This window comes from Prunus dulcis, unplaced genomic scaffold, assembly GCF_902201215.1.
Source record: "Prunus dulcis unplaced genomic scaffold, ALMONDv2, whole genome shotgun sequence".
Lineage (NCBI taxonomy): Eukaryota > Viridiplantae > Streptophyta > Magnoliopsida > Rosales > Rosaceae > Prunus > Prunus dulcis.
The window spans coordinates 7,087-18,735 of NW_023010273.1; the positions used below are offsets into that span (position 1 = coordinate 7,087).

General features: G+C 36.1%; 2 protein-coding genes and 1 non-coding gene across 3 annotated transcripts; 1 reads left to right on the forward strand and 2 right to left on the reverse strand.

The window, feature by feature from the left end:
• Window positions 1-632: 632 nt before the first annotated feature.
• LOC117613343 (E3 ubiquitin-protein ligase RFWD3-like) lies at window positions 633-5,418 on the forward strand. The gene is made up of 13 exons (XM_034341956.1): window positions 633-1,131; window positions 1,235-1,310; window positions 1,424-1,513; window positions 1,602-1,646; window positions 1,910-1,990; window positions 2,491-2,617; window positions 2,729-2,787; window positions 3,095-3,205; window positions 3,309-3,448; window positions 3,536-3,575; window positions 3,820-3,882; window positions 3,969-4,162; window positions 4,678-5,418. Exons 1-13 carry the CDS (start codon window positions 710-712, stop codon window positions 5,171-5,173), a joined length of 1,944 nt encoding a protein of 647 aa, XP_034197847.1. The 5' UTR covers window positions 633-709; the 3' UTR covers window positions 5,174-5,418.
• A 586-nt stretch (window positions 5,419-6,004) lies between these two features.
• On the reverse strand, window positions 6,005-6,095 carry TRNAY-GUA. The gene is given in 2 exon segments: window positions 6,005-6,040; window positions 6,059-6,095. It is a non-coding gene; the product is annotated as a tRNA-Tyr (tRNA).
• A 1,520-nt stretch (window positions 6,096-7,615) lies between these two features.
• LOC117613339 (probable xyloglucan endotransglucosylase/hydrolase protein 32) lies at window positions 7,616-9,882 on the reverse strand. Its single transcript, XM_034341952.1, has 4 exons — window positions 9,581-9,882; window positions 9,356-9,456; window positions 9,021-9,238; window positions 7,616-8,374 (listed from the first exon to the last, which is right to left on the reverse strand). The coding sequence occupies exons 1-4, from the start codon at window positions 9,771-9,773 to the stop codon at window positions 8,008-8,010; spliced, it is 879 nt and encodes a 292-aa protein (XP_034197843.1). The 5' UTR covers window positions 9,774-9,882; the 3' UTR covers window positions 7,616-8,007.
• Window positions 9,883-11,649: the final 1,767 nt, after the last annotated feature.

The window sequence follows — 11,649 nt, forward strand, 5'->3', positions numbered from 1 at the left end:
AAAATTAATGGGAGATTCACTATTATACCCAATATGGGGGCCCAAATTATAAAAATACCCTATATAAAATGGACTTTAGAAACACACCCAAAGCCCATTTACAACATAACAAAAAGCTTTTAACTTCTTATAAATTACAAAACTGCCATCAATTTCTTAAAACAAGCCCAACCCCAAAATCTCATAAAAATACCCAAAGCACTCGATAGGGCATCAAAGTAATTTAATAATCAATATTAAATTCAATAAGGCTAGCTATCATTTTTTGGGTTTTTTTGGGTTTGTTTATAGGAATTCAATTGTGTAGGGTTTATTTATAATATTAGTGCTAGAAATGGGTATATCACTAAATATCTCAAAATTAATCTTCAAGAAACCGACAATTTTCAACAGTTCTCTCTCCATCAATTTCTTAAAACAAGCCCAACCCCAAAATCTCATAAAAATACCCAAAGCACTCAATAGGGCATCAAAGTAATTTAATAATCAATATTAAATTTAATAAGGCTAGCTATCATTTTTTGGGTTTTTTTTGGGTTTGTTTATAGAAATTCAATTGTGTAGGGTTTATTTATAATATTAGTGCTAGAAATGGGTATATCACTAAATATCTCAAAATTAATCTTCAAGAAACCGACAATTTTCAACAGTTCTCTCTCCCTCACTTACTGTGAAGCCCTAGCAACTGTTCCCCAATTCTCACTCACTCATGGCAAACCCTCACCCCCCTTCCCCCATCTTACTTCTTGACGACGAGGAACTCCAAGAGGACCAAAACGCAGCACCGGGATTCAATGATGATGGAGAAGATGAAGACGATGAAGACGAAGAAGAAGAAGAAGAAGACGAAGACTTAATTGACACGGATTATGCTGTGTACATTGCATCACTACAGCATTCTGGTGTTTCTCATAACGGTGCCGGAAATTCTCGTGAAACAGTGGCGAGCAATGGGGCTGAGGAATGGGGGCGTAAGCGGAGAAGAGCTGGAGAAGGCAAAACGGCGTCGTGCGATGGAATTGGCAGTGCAGAGAGTTCCCAAGGTAGCCACTGGACTCGGAATGAAATCGATGGGCTATTTTGCCCTATTTGCTTGGAGGCTTGGACCAACGACGGTGATCACCACATCTGGTTCGAATTCAAACCTCAATTCTTTGTGATTTTATATAACTTTTTCTTCAGTCTAAAGTGTTGCAGATGATTTATTTCTGTAATTTTGGTTTTCGGATTGCAGTTGCCTTCCTTGTGGGCACATATATGGTATGTCCTGCATAAGAAAATGGCTACAGCAGCGTAAAAATTCAGGGAAGGTAATGATTTGTCTAACAACCCCCTGGTTTCCAATTTCTTTGAAATTTGAAGTTAGTTTGGTTTTTCTTCTTTGTTGTTGACATTCCTGGCTGTGCATTCTCCTTCTTTTTAGTGCCCTCAATGCAACAAGAAATGCGCGTTGAAGGATGTTAGGAAACTTTTTGCTTCACGAATTGTTTCTGTTGACGAAGAATCGCAAAAGGTCATATCCAATCTCCCAAGGCTGATACTTTCCGCTAAAACTGTGCAAAGTTAACTCATTTTGAATGATAGGTTCTTCTTGTTTGTAGATGATTCGGTCACTTGAGGCTAAATGTGATTCTCTTGAGAAGAAGGTAGGGATATCTTCGGACTGAATTAATATATATCTCTCATAATTTGTTTTGTTCCAATCATATTTTGTCCAGTACATAATATAGTAAATTCTTTGTTTCTTCGATATACATGCCTTCATTTTTCTGGTTTAGTAAATTATAGATAGAGGCATGTGGATACGCACTCAGACATATTCAACTTATATTATATTGTGAGGGGCTACCTTCCCTTATTCATTCGTTAGTTTGTTTATCAAGTCAATGGTTTTTCCTTGTATTTGTAGGGAGCTGGTTGGTGTAAGAAAGAAGCTCAATGGCGAAAGTTAGAGGCTGAACTGCAGCTTAAAGTTCAGAAGCTTACAGAGGTAAGCTTATTTGCAATGCAATTGATCTTCTGATTCTACATAATCTATGGTTTTTAATGGCTTTTTATTTATTTTATTTTTTCTGGTCATATAGCCCTCTGTATCAGCAGTAGTTCTTTCTCTCAGCCTCCAAAACTGTTACTGTTTTCGCATTACATTTTAATTCCTTTATAGTATTTAGTTTTACATATCTTTGTGTGCATTTATCCTGTGAAGCAGTTATGCCTTTATATTGACAATTGAAGTGCAAATGTTTATATATTCTCTAGTGCTTTATATTGGGCTGGTTCCTGCTTTAGAGCATCTCTAAGCATCCATGACTTGAGATAGAGCATGCAAAGAAAAATCCTGCAGCATTTTCGAATGACTGTTCGGAAAAAAATGTCTTTGTACATTAAATATGATTGGATTGTTTTCTGTAGAAAAATAAAATGTTCTAAATATTATTTTAGGAGTGTATTTCTCTTTTACATTTGGTTTTTAAATTTTTGCCGTTGTAGAGGACAACATATTTGGAGCGTTTATTAGGAGACACGCATAGCAGAACATCTGGACAAGTCAATGCTCATGGGGCCGTTGAAGGAAGATTTGCATCTGCTAACACAATCTTAGACGAAAAATCTTATGGTTAGTGTATTCATGTTCATATTTTAGCATCTTTAAAGCTTAAGATATTCATTTTCAATGGCAGTTAAGTTTATCATAATGATATGAAACCATGCTTTCTTTGTCTCCTAGGGTGGAACTTTGACTCAAAGCTCTGTGGACAAGCGTATTCTTGCAATTTCATATTAGAGGTATGGCATGGTTCCTTTCTCTTATGCTTTGTTCTTTCATCATATTCCTTTCCTCTTCTCTTTCATCATATACACGGAGATGGAGGTAAATACACAAACATACACATCATTGTGTGTGAACTGGACCTACAGATATCATCTCTATATCAGCAAAAAGACATATATGGTGGTCTTGATAAGTAGGGCACTACTGCCAGATTTTGTGTGATATTCGCTGGAAATCCACTCTAGTAATTGGTGAAAAGGAAGAAGTTATATTATTTTATTGTTCCACATAATGTTAACCTCATGATAGTGAACTTTGCAGAAGGAGTTGCAGGTAGATGGTGCTCGTTTATTTGATGTTGATGCATCTAACCAAATTGTGTTAATTTCACGAAGGCTTGCTGGGATAGGTGGGACACAAGCGCTTACCAAAGTAAAGTTTCTGGGGTTGGACAAAGTTTGTGCTTCTGTTGCATTATATTTGTATATTATAACACAGGAACTGCTCTTGATCTTTCTTAAATATGGTTCTGCAGTTGAGTTTGATACCTCCGTATGACAGAGATGATATTCTCCTTCCTAGATCTATAAAAGTCATTAGGGACCTACGCATTTGCCCTACGAACAGTGACCTTGCACTGTTTGCTTGCCTAGGGAAGAAGTTGTCAGTTCTCAGGTTGCATTGCGGTTAACTTCCTCAACTGTTATTTTAGTACGTTCTTCATATATTTCTCCTGGTTGACACTTGTGTTATTTGTTACAGTATGGAAAGCAACAATGTCATCCTTGCCTATGATCTACCGGTAAAATCTTGATCTGTTGTTTATATTGTTTTGTACTAACTTCAAAAACTCGTGTTTCCTGTATTATGCAGTGTGAAAGAACTTGTTCACGTGATTATCTACGCGCGTTCAGGTTATGTATGGGAGTGGTTAAAGCCACTCAGCATGACATACTGTTAAAGTTATATGCTTGGCATAATATGTGTTAATCTGTCTGTTTTACTCTTCTATTGTTTGTTCTTCATGTTGACATTTTTGCTTGCAGGCTGCTGCTTGGACATGTTCCTGGGATCTCAATGACTCGAATTATGTATATGCTGGATTACAGGTCTGATCCTACTTTCCATTTTAAGTATTTTGGAAGGTGTTACTTGTATATCCTCTGCTTTAATTTCATTTTTCTTATTCTTGCAGAATGGCTCTCTTTTGGTGTTTGACTTGCGCCGAACTGCAGGTCCTGTTGCAACGATAAAGGGGCTGACAAACAACCCAATTCATACTGTACATTCCCTTCCAAATAATTCAGCTCTCCCTTCTGGTGCTAGAACAGTGCTGTCCGCTTCTTCAATTGGCTTATGTCTGTGGAACGTTGATAATGCTGAAGAAGGGTGAGTTCAAATATGTGTCCTGTTCTTTCTTTCACAGCTATGAAATCATATGGATCTCTAAATATTCTTGATTACCCCGTCTGATTTTATCAATATTGTTTTTAAAGAAAGAAAAAAGAAGAATTCAATATCTACCGTGAGTGATGCCATTTAACATGTTAGTCTGGCTTGTTTGCTTGCTTTTGATAAACCGATGGTCTGTTTGCATGTTTGTAATGACCTTTTAGAGCAAGTCACAACTAAAAGGCCAAAATACACAAGAATGTTTTTTTCCCTGGTTCATTTTCTCCTATCTAAGTTGATTATTGCAGTCTCATCAAGAAAGAAAAAAAGAATACGCTTTGCTCTGTTGATTGGATGCTGTATTTTCTTTATCCATGTATTTCCTCTTGTAAAGGGATGATATTTTGGATCGCAACAAATGAAATTCTCTTGCTTTTTCATTTTAAATATATTCCAAATAGTTGGTCAACTACTGCATGGCTCTGTTCTAACAGAATTTAAACTTTATGAAGGCCAATATTGGTTCCTCAAACGGAGAATCAAGGAGTTTGCATATCTCTTGCTTATTGTCCTAGTAGTGACAACATTGTCGCTTCCTATCGTCCCAAAGTGGAAATGTCCGATGAGACAATCTTCTCTCAACCACCGCTTACTCCTTCCCGTGGTGGCATTGGACAAGGAACAGTGGGTTCCCTTGTTTTACTAAAGAGAGCAGACAGCAGCAACTGTTTTAAAAGGTTGGGATCTGCATGCACCAACGTCTGTGATATCGGACTGCCAAAATCTGCAATCATCGACTTAGGAAATCATCGCACATTGTTTGCATCAGAGGATAAGTTAAGTTCCAAAGTGGTTTTAGAAGAGTTGCCATCTTTTACAACCTTCCAGAGCCTTAAGTTGCATAAAGATCCTGTTCGCGATCTCAAGTACACTCCTGCTTTGAAGAAAGGTCTGCTTAGTTGTTTAAGTGGCGACGTACTGCAACTCTTCAGTACCAGGCTTTCATGAAATAGATCATTTGCAGTTATGTAATTGCTCAATTTATGTATGTTTTTTTCTGAAGTACCGATGCTGTAATTGTACTGTATAATATATTTTAATGCCTTTATAGTATTTAGGTTTTACATATCTTTGCCTGCATTTATCCTGTGAAGCAGTTGTGCCCTTATATTGACAATTGAAGTGCAAATGTTTATAAATTCTACATGGTGCTTTATATTGGGCTGGCTCTAAGCAGCCATGAGTCATGACAATTGAAGTGCCAAGGTTTATATATAGGTTCTATAGTGCTTTGTATTGATGATATCAATACAACTATATCATCAATTCATTATCCACTTCCATTATTATTAATAATATTCTTTTGGAATTTAGAATTACTTTTTATCATTCAGAAGATAAATACTACAACTAAATTTATCAGTTGAATTTGTTTTTGTCCCACCAGCTTTGGGCCTCAAAAATAGTTAATTGCTGGTAAACACTTAGTCATTTAAACTAGCTTGTTTTTGGTGAGCTTTAGTCGTTTAAATCACAGAACTGGCCAAAATTAACTAAGGAATTTGGCCCATGCTAATTTTGGTCCAAACAATATCCAACTTCATCTAAGTATAATTCCTTCCTTTGGAGGAAAAAGTAAAATAAAAAATAAGCACTCACAAACAGAAAATAGAGGGGAAGAAAAACTCAAATAAATTTGAAACGTCCACATTCTGGGCTTTTTATTTATAGAAAATTGCCGTACACTCCTTTCCCTCCCCCCGGAACTAGGACCAAAATTGAATTTAACCTCCGGATTCAAAAAAATAAAATAAAAAAAGGAGAAGAAAAAAAACAAATTCCGACCTGCCGGATTCGAACCAGCGACCTAAGGATAACCGATGGATACTCCAACTACAGTCCTCCGCTCTACCAACTGAGCTAAGGTCGGCTTGGGAACTTAATGCGTGCGAAATATATTTATCACCATCCAAACTGCCACCTATTAAAATTGAGCACAAACAACTATTTTGTATAAAAGAGAAAAAATTTATAATAAGAAAAAACAAGTGTTTCAAAAATTCAAGTTAGTGCTGACATATCCAAAAAATAATAATAATAATAATAATCCCAGAATGGAAAATGCCATATCAATCAGAAACAATGGGTTAAGAATAGTGATTATTCTTCTCCCAGTATAGCAATCAACATGAATATATCAGATTAATTACAACCCCATAGTAGGTGGCAATTATCATAGCATTATTAGGGGGGTCAGAATAATATCATAGCAAAAACAAAACTCATCAAACCCATAAAACAACAAAACTCACTATTTATATTGTATGCTTTCTCATGGACCCCAGAAAACGTCTTCCAATGTTTGTTTAATAATAATGTTAATCATTTTCTGTTAACATCAATGAGTGAAATGGGAATTTCAGTGCCCAATAATATTTCTCAAAAATAATTTAATTGAAGTTGCAAAAAATTGTTCAATCAAGAAAACTCATCACAATGAATTATATGCTTTATGAATCAGGGTGTTGGGTGGACATCATCTTTGTAGCTGCTCTCAAACCAGACATGTTTTCATCATCAGATTGTTCATAACATGCCAAAAGAAGAAGGGCTTGAGGGGAAGAGGAGGATATGGACCTTTGCTTCAACCATATCTATTTGTTTTGTTTCTAACATTCTATCATTTTCAGGCCATTTTAAAACTTCAAAACCTCCCCCCATCTACTTCATTTGGGCATCTTTTGGGCCTCTTATGCCTTATGCATTATTGTTGCTCAAATCATCTTAATCATTTTCAAAGGTCATGTTGATTGCAGGAAAGAAACATGTTTCCCAAGCGTTATATGGGCTCCCTTCATTTTGGTTTTACTTACAACTGTGTGATGCAGGTCATGTTCAAGGAAAAAAAAAAAATCTGCTTATAAATATTTAGATGATAAAACAATTCTAGTGTTCATATTTTTGGTTGGTTTAGAATTTAGATGCAGGTCATGTCATTTTTTGTTAGCATATCATGTCAAATTTCATGGAAATTAAATCAAACAACTAATCTCTGACACATCTGGTGCAAGAAAATTCCACATGCAGCATGCTGCTGCTGCAATGCCCTTTCTGCTTTTTACATCTCACTCTGAATTCCCATGATTTTTAATTTGCAATTATCCTTGTTCACTCTCGGCCATTAGTTCAAGTGGCCTTCACATGAGAATACTTGATCCACCGCACAATTGGAAAATTGGTCTTGGGAAATGTGCTCACTTACTATTGCTGCTTGCCATTCTCTCTATTTGTTTTAATTTAAATCAAACTGCTGGAGCTTCAGAGTTGAGAAGATGACCAATCATAAAGTGCCCCAGTTTCTGTGGCAGTCACTGGGACGCATAGAACAATACCAAAAAAAATAGAAAAACAGAAAGAAATTATTTTGCATTATTGAAGAATGACAAGTGCTTGGCTGCACACATACACTTGCTCAAAACCCATATCCTCCATTCTTTGAATTCATCACACAGGGCCATGAATCCATGGGCTTTTCCTTCTTCTTTTTTGTAAATTGCCAATGTACACCAAATGCACCATCAAACAAAAATGGAAAACTTACAATGTACACCAAATGTTGCATAACAAAAATGGAGTACACAAATTTTCTTTCTTCTTTTGGAGCCTTGGATGTTCATATTTCCTTGCATTATGTTTTTGGCAAAGTAATGACCCATCTCGTGGCAATCTGACACACAAGCTTTTTCCTTTTTAAACAAAAAACCATCATTAAAAAGCACTTAAATGAAGTGAAATTTGAGGGGAATTTCCAATATGAAGCATATGGCATGACACTTTCACTTTTAGCGCCAACACTCAGGTGTTATGGAATGGTCCCTCTTGTAGTCCTTGCAATAGTCATATACCAAATGGTTGGTTTGAACCCACCTCATGACCCTGTACTGCTGTTGAGTCAGCCCACCCGACCGGAACGGGGAGGCAGATACCGGGTGGCACCAGGCGGAGGAATAGGCGCTGCAACCGCCGGCTTTGAAATTGGTATACTTTGCAACAAATGGTTGATATCTGTAATCTGCTTTGTATTTCCCATCTTCAGTTGCCCAAGATGAGGCATCCCATATTGAGCCATACACCCACATTGGCCTCAAGGGAAAGGTTGCTACACTTTTCCTAGGGTACCTCCTTATGGGCACATCATCCACCAAAAATCTGTAACAATAATGAATATGGGATAAATTTTAACTATAAGACAATTAACCTAACAACAAGATGAATATGGCATATAATCAAAACAGAGATTAAATATTATATTATTGACTTAGTGGCCAGCAAGAGGAACCAATAGCTTTGTACTATTAGATTTGGATTTATTATCTTTTTTTTCCCTCTGTTTTGTCTTTGTTGTCAATCAATAGATAGAGACTGATATAATGGAGACAGCTTTTTCTTTCCCAAATGGCATCCCTTCATTATATGGGATCTTAGAACTCCACATCATTGACAAAGGGTCTCAACCCAATGAGGATATATAGGCTTTTTACCATTCCAAATCTCATCTCTTTACTCTCTCTTTCTTAATTTATAATTGCCACTGTCCTGTCGCTTGGCTTTTCCTTAATTTCAGAGAAAGAATTATTGGCATGATCAGGTTATTACTCAACTTTGAAAAATTGAAAATGGCAGAAATACCAGCATTTCAAATTATCAATCAATCATTAAAGCTCAGTAGAAAATGGATGGATAGGTTTCTTTCCTATAAAGTTTTTGCGAGTAAGAAATAATTACTCACATGAAAAGTTCTAAGTTAATCTTTGATTTCAAGCACAGCTCAAAACTATGATCACAAAAAACTTACATGATCTCCTTTGGGCTCCACAATATAGCATAGTGATGAAAAGCCTTAGTGGGATCAAACCACAAATGAAACTTCATCTCTCTGCCAATGATTTTTCCATCCCCACTTCCTCTGATGTAAACATTTGTTTGTAAAGTGTAAGGCTTCCCAAATGTAGTTCCCAGAAACTCAATGTCGACTTCGTCATGGTACCCCGGATGAGCTTCACTGTTTGAAAGCTGCAAGAAGAATAAATATAATACTGATCAGTTGATCAAGGCATTTAGCAGACACAATTATACATAGAATTTGAGAAAATAATTAAGCCAAAAATGTGGAGTTCATTAATTTCTCACATAGAAAGCTGTTATAACTCCTGCTGTGTAACCAGTTTGAAGTTTAATGGAGGTACCAAAGTAGCCGGATCTAAATGGACGAACTGACTTGAACCCACTACCTGTTGCAATCAAATGGAGACAATTATGAAATTTTTTTAATTAACAGGTACACTGGTAATTAATTAAGGAAGCATTAACATAAATATGTGAACTAGAAAGAGGGTGAGGTGAGGTGAGGGAGACCTGAGGTCCTGTCAAGCCAGATTGTTAATGCATGTTGGTCTAAGCTTTGATGCTGAGGACCCCAGAGAGTTCTAAACCCTTTATAAAAGCTCATAGACCTGAATTTAGAACTTGGCCAGTAGCCAGGTGATGGTGGCCAATTAGCATTGCTTGCAGGGACCAAAAGAATTAGGAGGAAGAGCAAGAGAGCCATAAAATATGAATGGGAAGATGAGGAAAATGTATAGTGAAGATGGAATAATTGGCTCTGTATAAATGCAGGGCACAGAGAGAGAGAGAGAGAGAGAGAGAGAGAGAGAGAGAGAGAGGTAGCTGAAGACCAAGTGTATATATAGGAAGAGTATGGTAGTGCAGTTTGATATATATATAATATTATAAGAACATTATTACTAGAATTAACCATCAAAGCTTTTTTTTTTTTTTTTTTTTTGGGGACGAAACCACCAAAACTTTGCATGATATAAACTATACTTACTATTTATATATACACTTTGATTTTTCTTCTCTCTCTGTCTCTCTCTGTCTCATCCCAATTCACACAACCACTTTTTTCCTACCCTTAATGAGGAAACATGTTTGCTTTGGTTGCAAGGTTGGAAAGCTAGGAAAAGAGGATGTGATGCAGAATGGGTAGATAGGTGTCTCTTAAATGTGCCCTTTTTTCTTTCCTCTTTCTCTGTGCTGTGCATATGTAGTTTTGTGATTCCACAGGAACGAACTTGGGATAAAAATCGGAAAGCTACATGCAATTTCTGTCCCTGCCTTTAAAGCAAACCTTGTTTTTTTGGGTAGGATTCAACAAACCTTGTTGGATTACCCATATTGTGTCTTCTTTTTACCTTTCCCCTTCTCTTGCCAGTGTGTCAGCTCCCATGCAGTGGACTGTGGAGTAGTGTCAAATGTTTGTTAGTGCCAATAATAGATCTTACACAAAATTTATTCATAATCTTATGTGTTTTTTACCCAAAATTTTATATCTCGTGAGACAAGACTTCACTTTTTTGATGTGGATATACTCTTAACAATTTATTTAATTTTTTTCCAAACATTATTTAAGTAAAATAAAATATTTTATTCTTCTCTCCCCCTCTTCATAATCAGAGCGGACCGTAGCTATAATCATCAAGATGGAAAGAGAAGAAATTTGTTCGATGATGAAGTTGTAAGTTTAAAAAAAATAATGATATGGCACAGATAGAAGCATCCTGATCATTATTGGCCAGCTTGGGATATTATACATATATACATGAATGCAGAGAGATGGGTTTTTTTTTTTTCCTTTATTTTTTCTTTGTTCTGTCTGAATACAGAGATGGATTTGAACGTGTGAAGTTCATCAATGTAGTGGGGCATGGGGCTACGCAAGATGGGACCAATGCATGATTTGATTACAAGGCATTAGATCGATTGATTTTGACTCATGAAGTGAGCTACTTACGTTTCTTCATATTTTATTCATTTGTTGATTGATTGCCCAAACAACAAAATTTCTTCCACAAAAAGTTGCACAAATGATATAACATTATTAAGGCTAAGGCACACTGTGTGTGATATTTACTATGCATATCTAGTTTTTATTTTATTTTTACTTATTTTTTGTATCATTTTGTTGAAATTTTTTTTCCAATTTACTGTAACCCCTAAAACCAAAGTCCAGATGCCATATATCGTGCCCAATCAAATTTCATACACCAATTTCTTCTGCAAAACGCTAATTTGATTCTGTATATTTTGGTCGATCCTTGTAACAATTTGATTGATACAACACATTTGGTCTAGATAGCCTATCTGTTTAGTCATGAAATTAGCAATGACTGAAGGGACGTTAAACTGCATTAACCTTTAATTAAACATCAGTCATCCGATGAATAAACATGCACTTTAGGCAAAGTGTTTATTGAATTAGGTTATTAAGTTTTCTTGCACCCGAGTTCGAATCTTGTTCTCTGTAACTATAGTGGTTTAGAATCCCTCATCACAGGGGAGGCCAGATGACAACAATATTATTAGTTGATAAGGTGAAGCAGACTAGTTTTGAGTCATTTAATATGTAGCTAAAAGGCATTCAA

Bases quoted from the DNA above. Each gene is read 5' to 3' on its own strand.
- LOC117613343 (XM_034341956.1), top strand. From the start codon at position 710: ATGGCAAACCCTCACCCCCCTTCCCCCATCTTACTTCTTGACGACGAG. The intron at 1,647-1,909 runs GTAGGGATATCT...TTGTATTTGTAG, and splicing joins GTGATTCTCTTGAGAAGAAG to GGAGCTGGTTGGTGTAAGAA. The intron at 3,883-3,968 runs GTCTGATCCTAC...TTATTCTTGCAG, and splicing joins ATGTATATGCTGGATTACAG to AATGGCTCTCTTTTGGTGTT.
- LOC117613339 (XM_034341952.1), bottom strand. From the start codon at position 9,773: ATGGCTCTCTTGCTCTTCCTCCTAATTCTTTTGGTCCCTGCAAGCAAT. The intron at 9,239-9,355 runs GTGAGAAATTAA...TTCTTCTTGCAG, and splicing joins GAGTTATAACAGCTTTCTAT to CTTTCAAACAGTGAAGCTCA. The intron at 8,375-9,020 runs GTAAGTTTTTTG...TTATTGTTACAG, and splicing joins TGGAGCCCAAAGGAGATCAT to ATTTTTGGTGGATGATGTGC.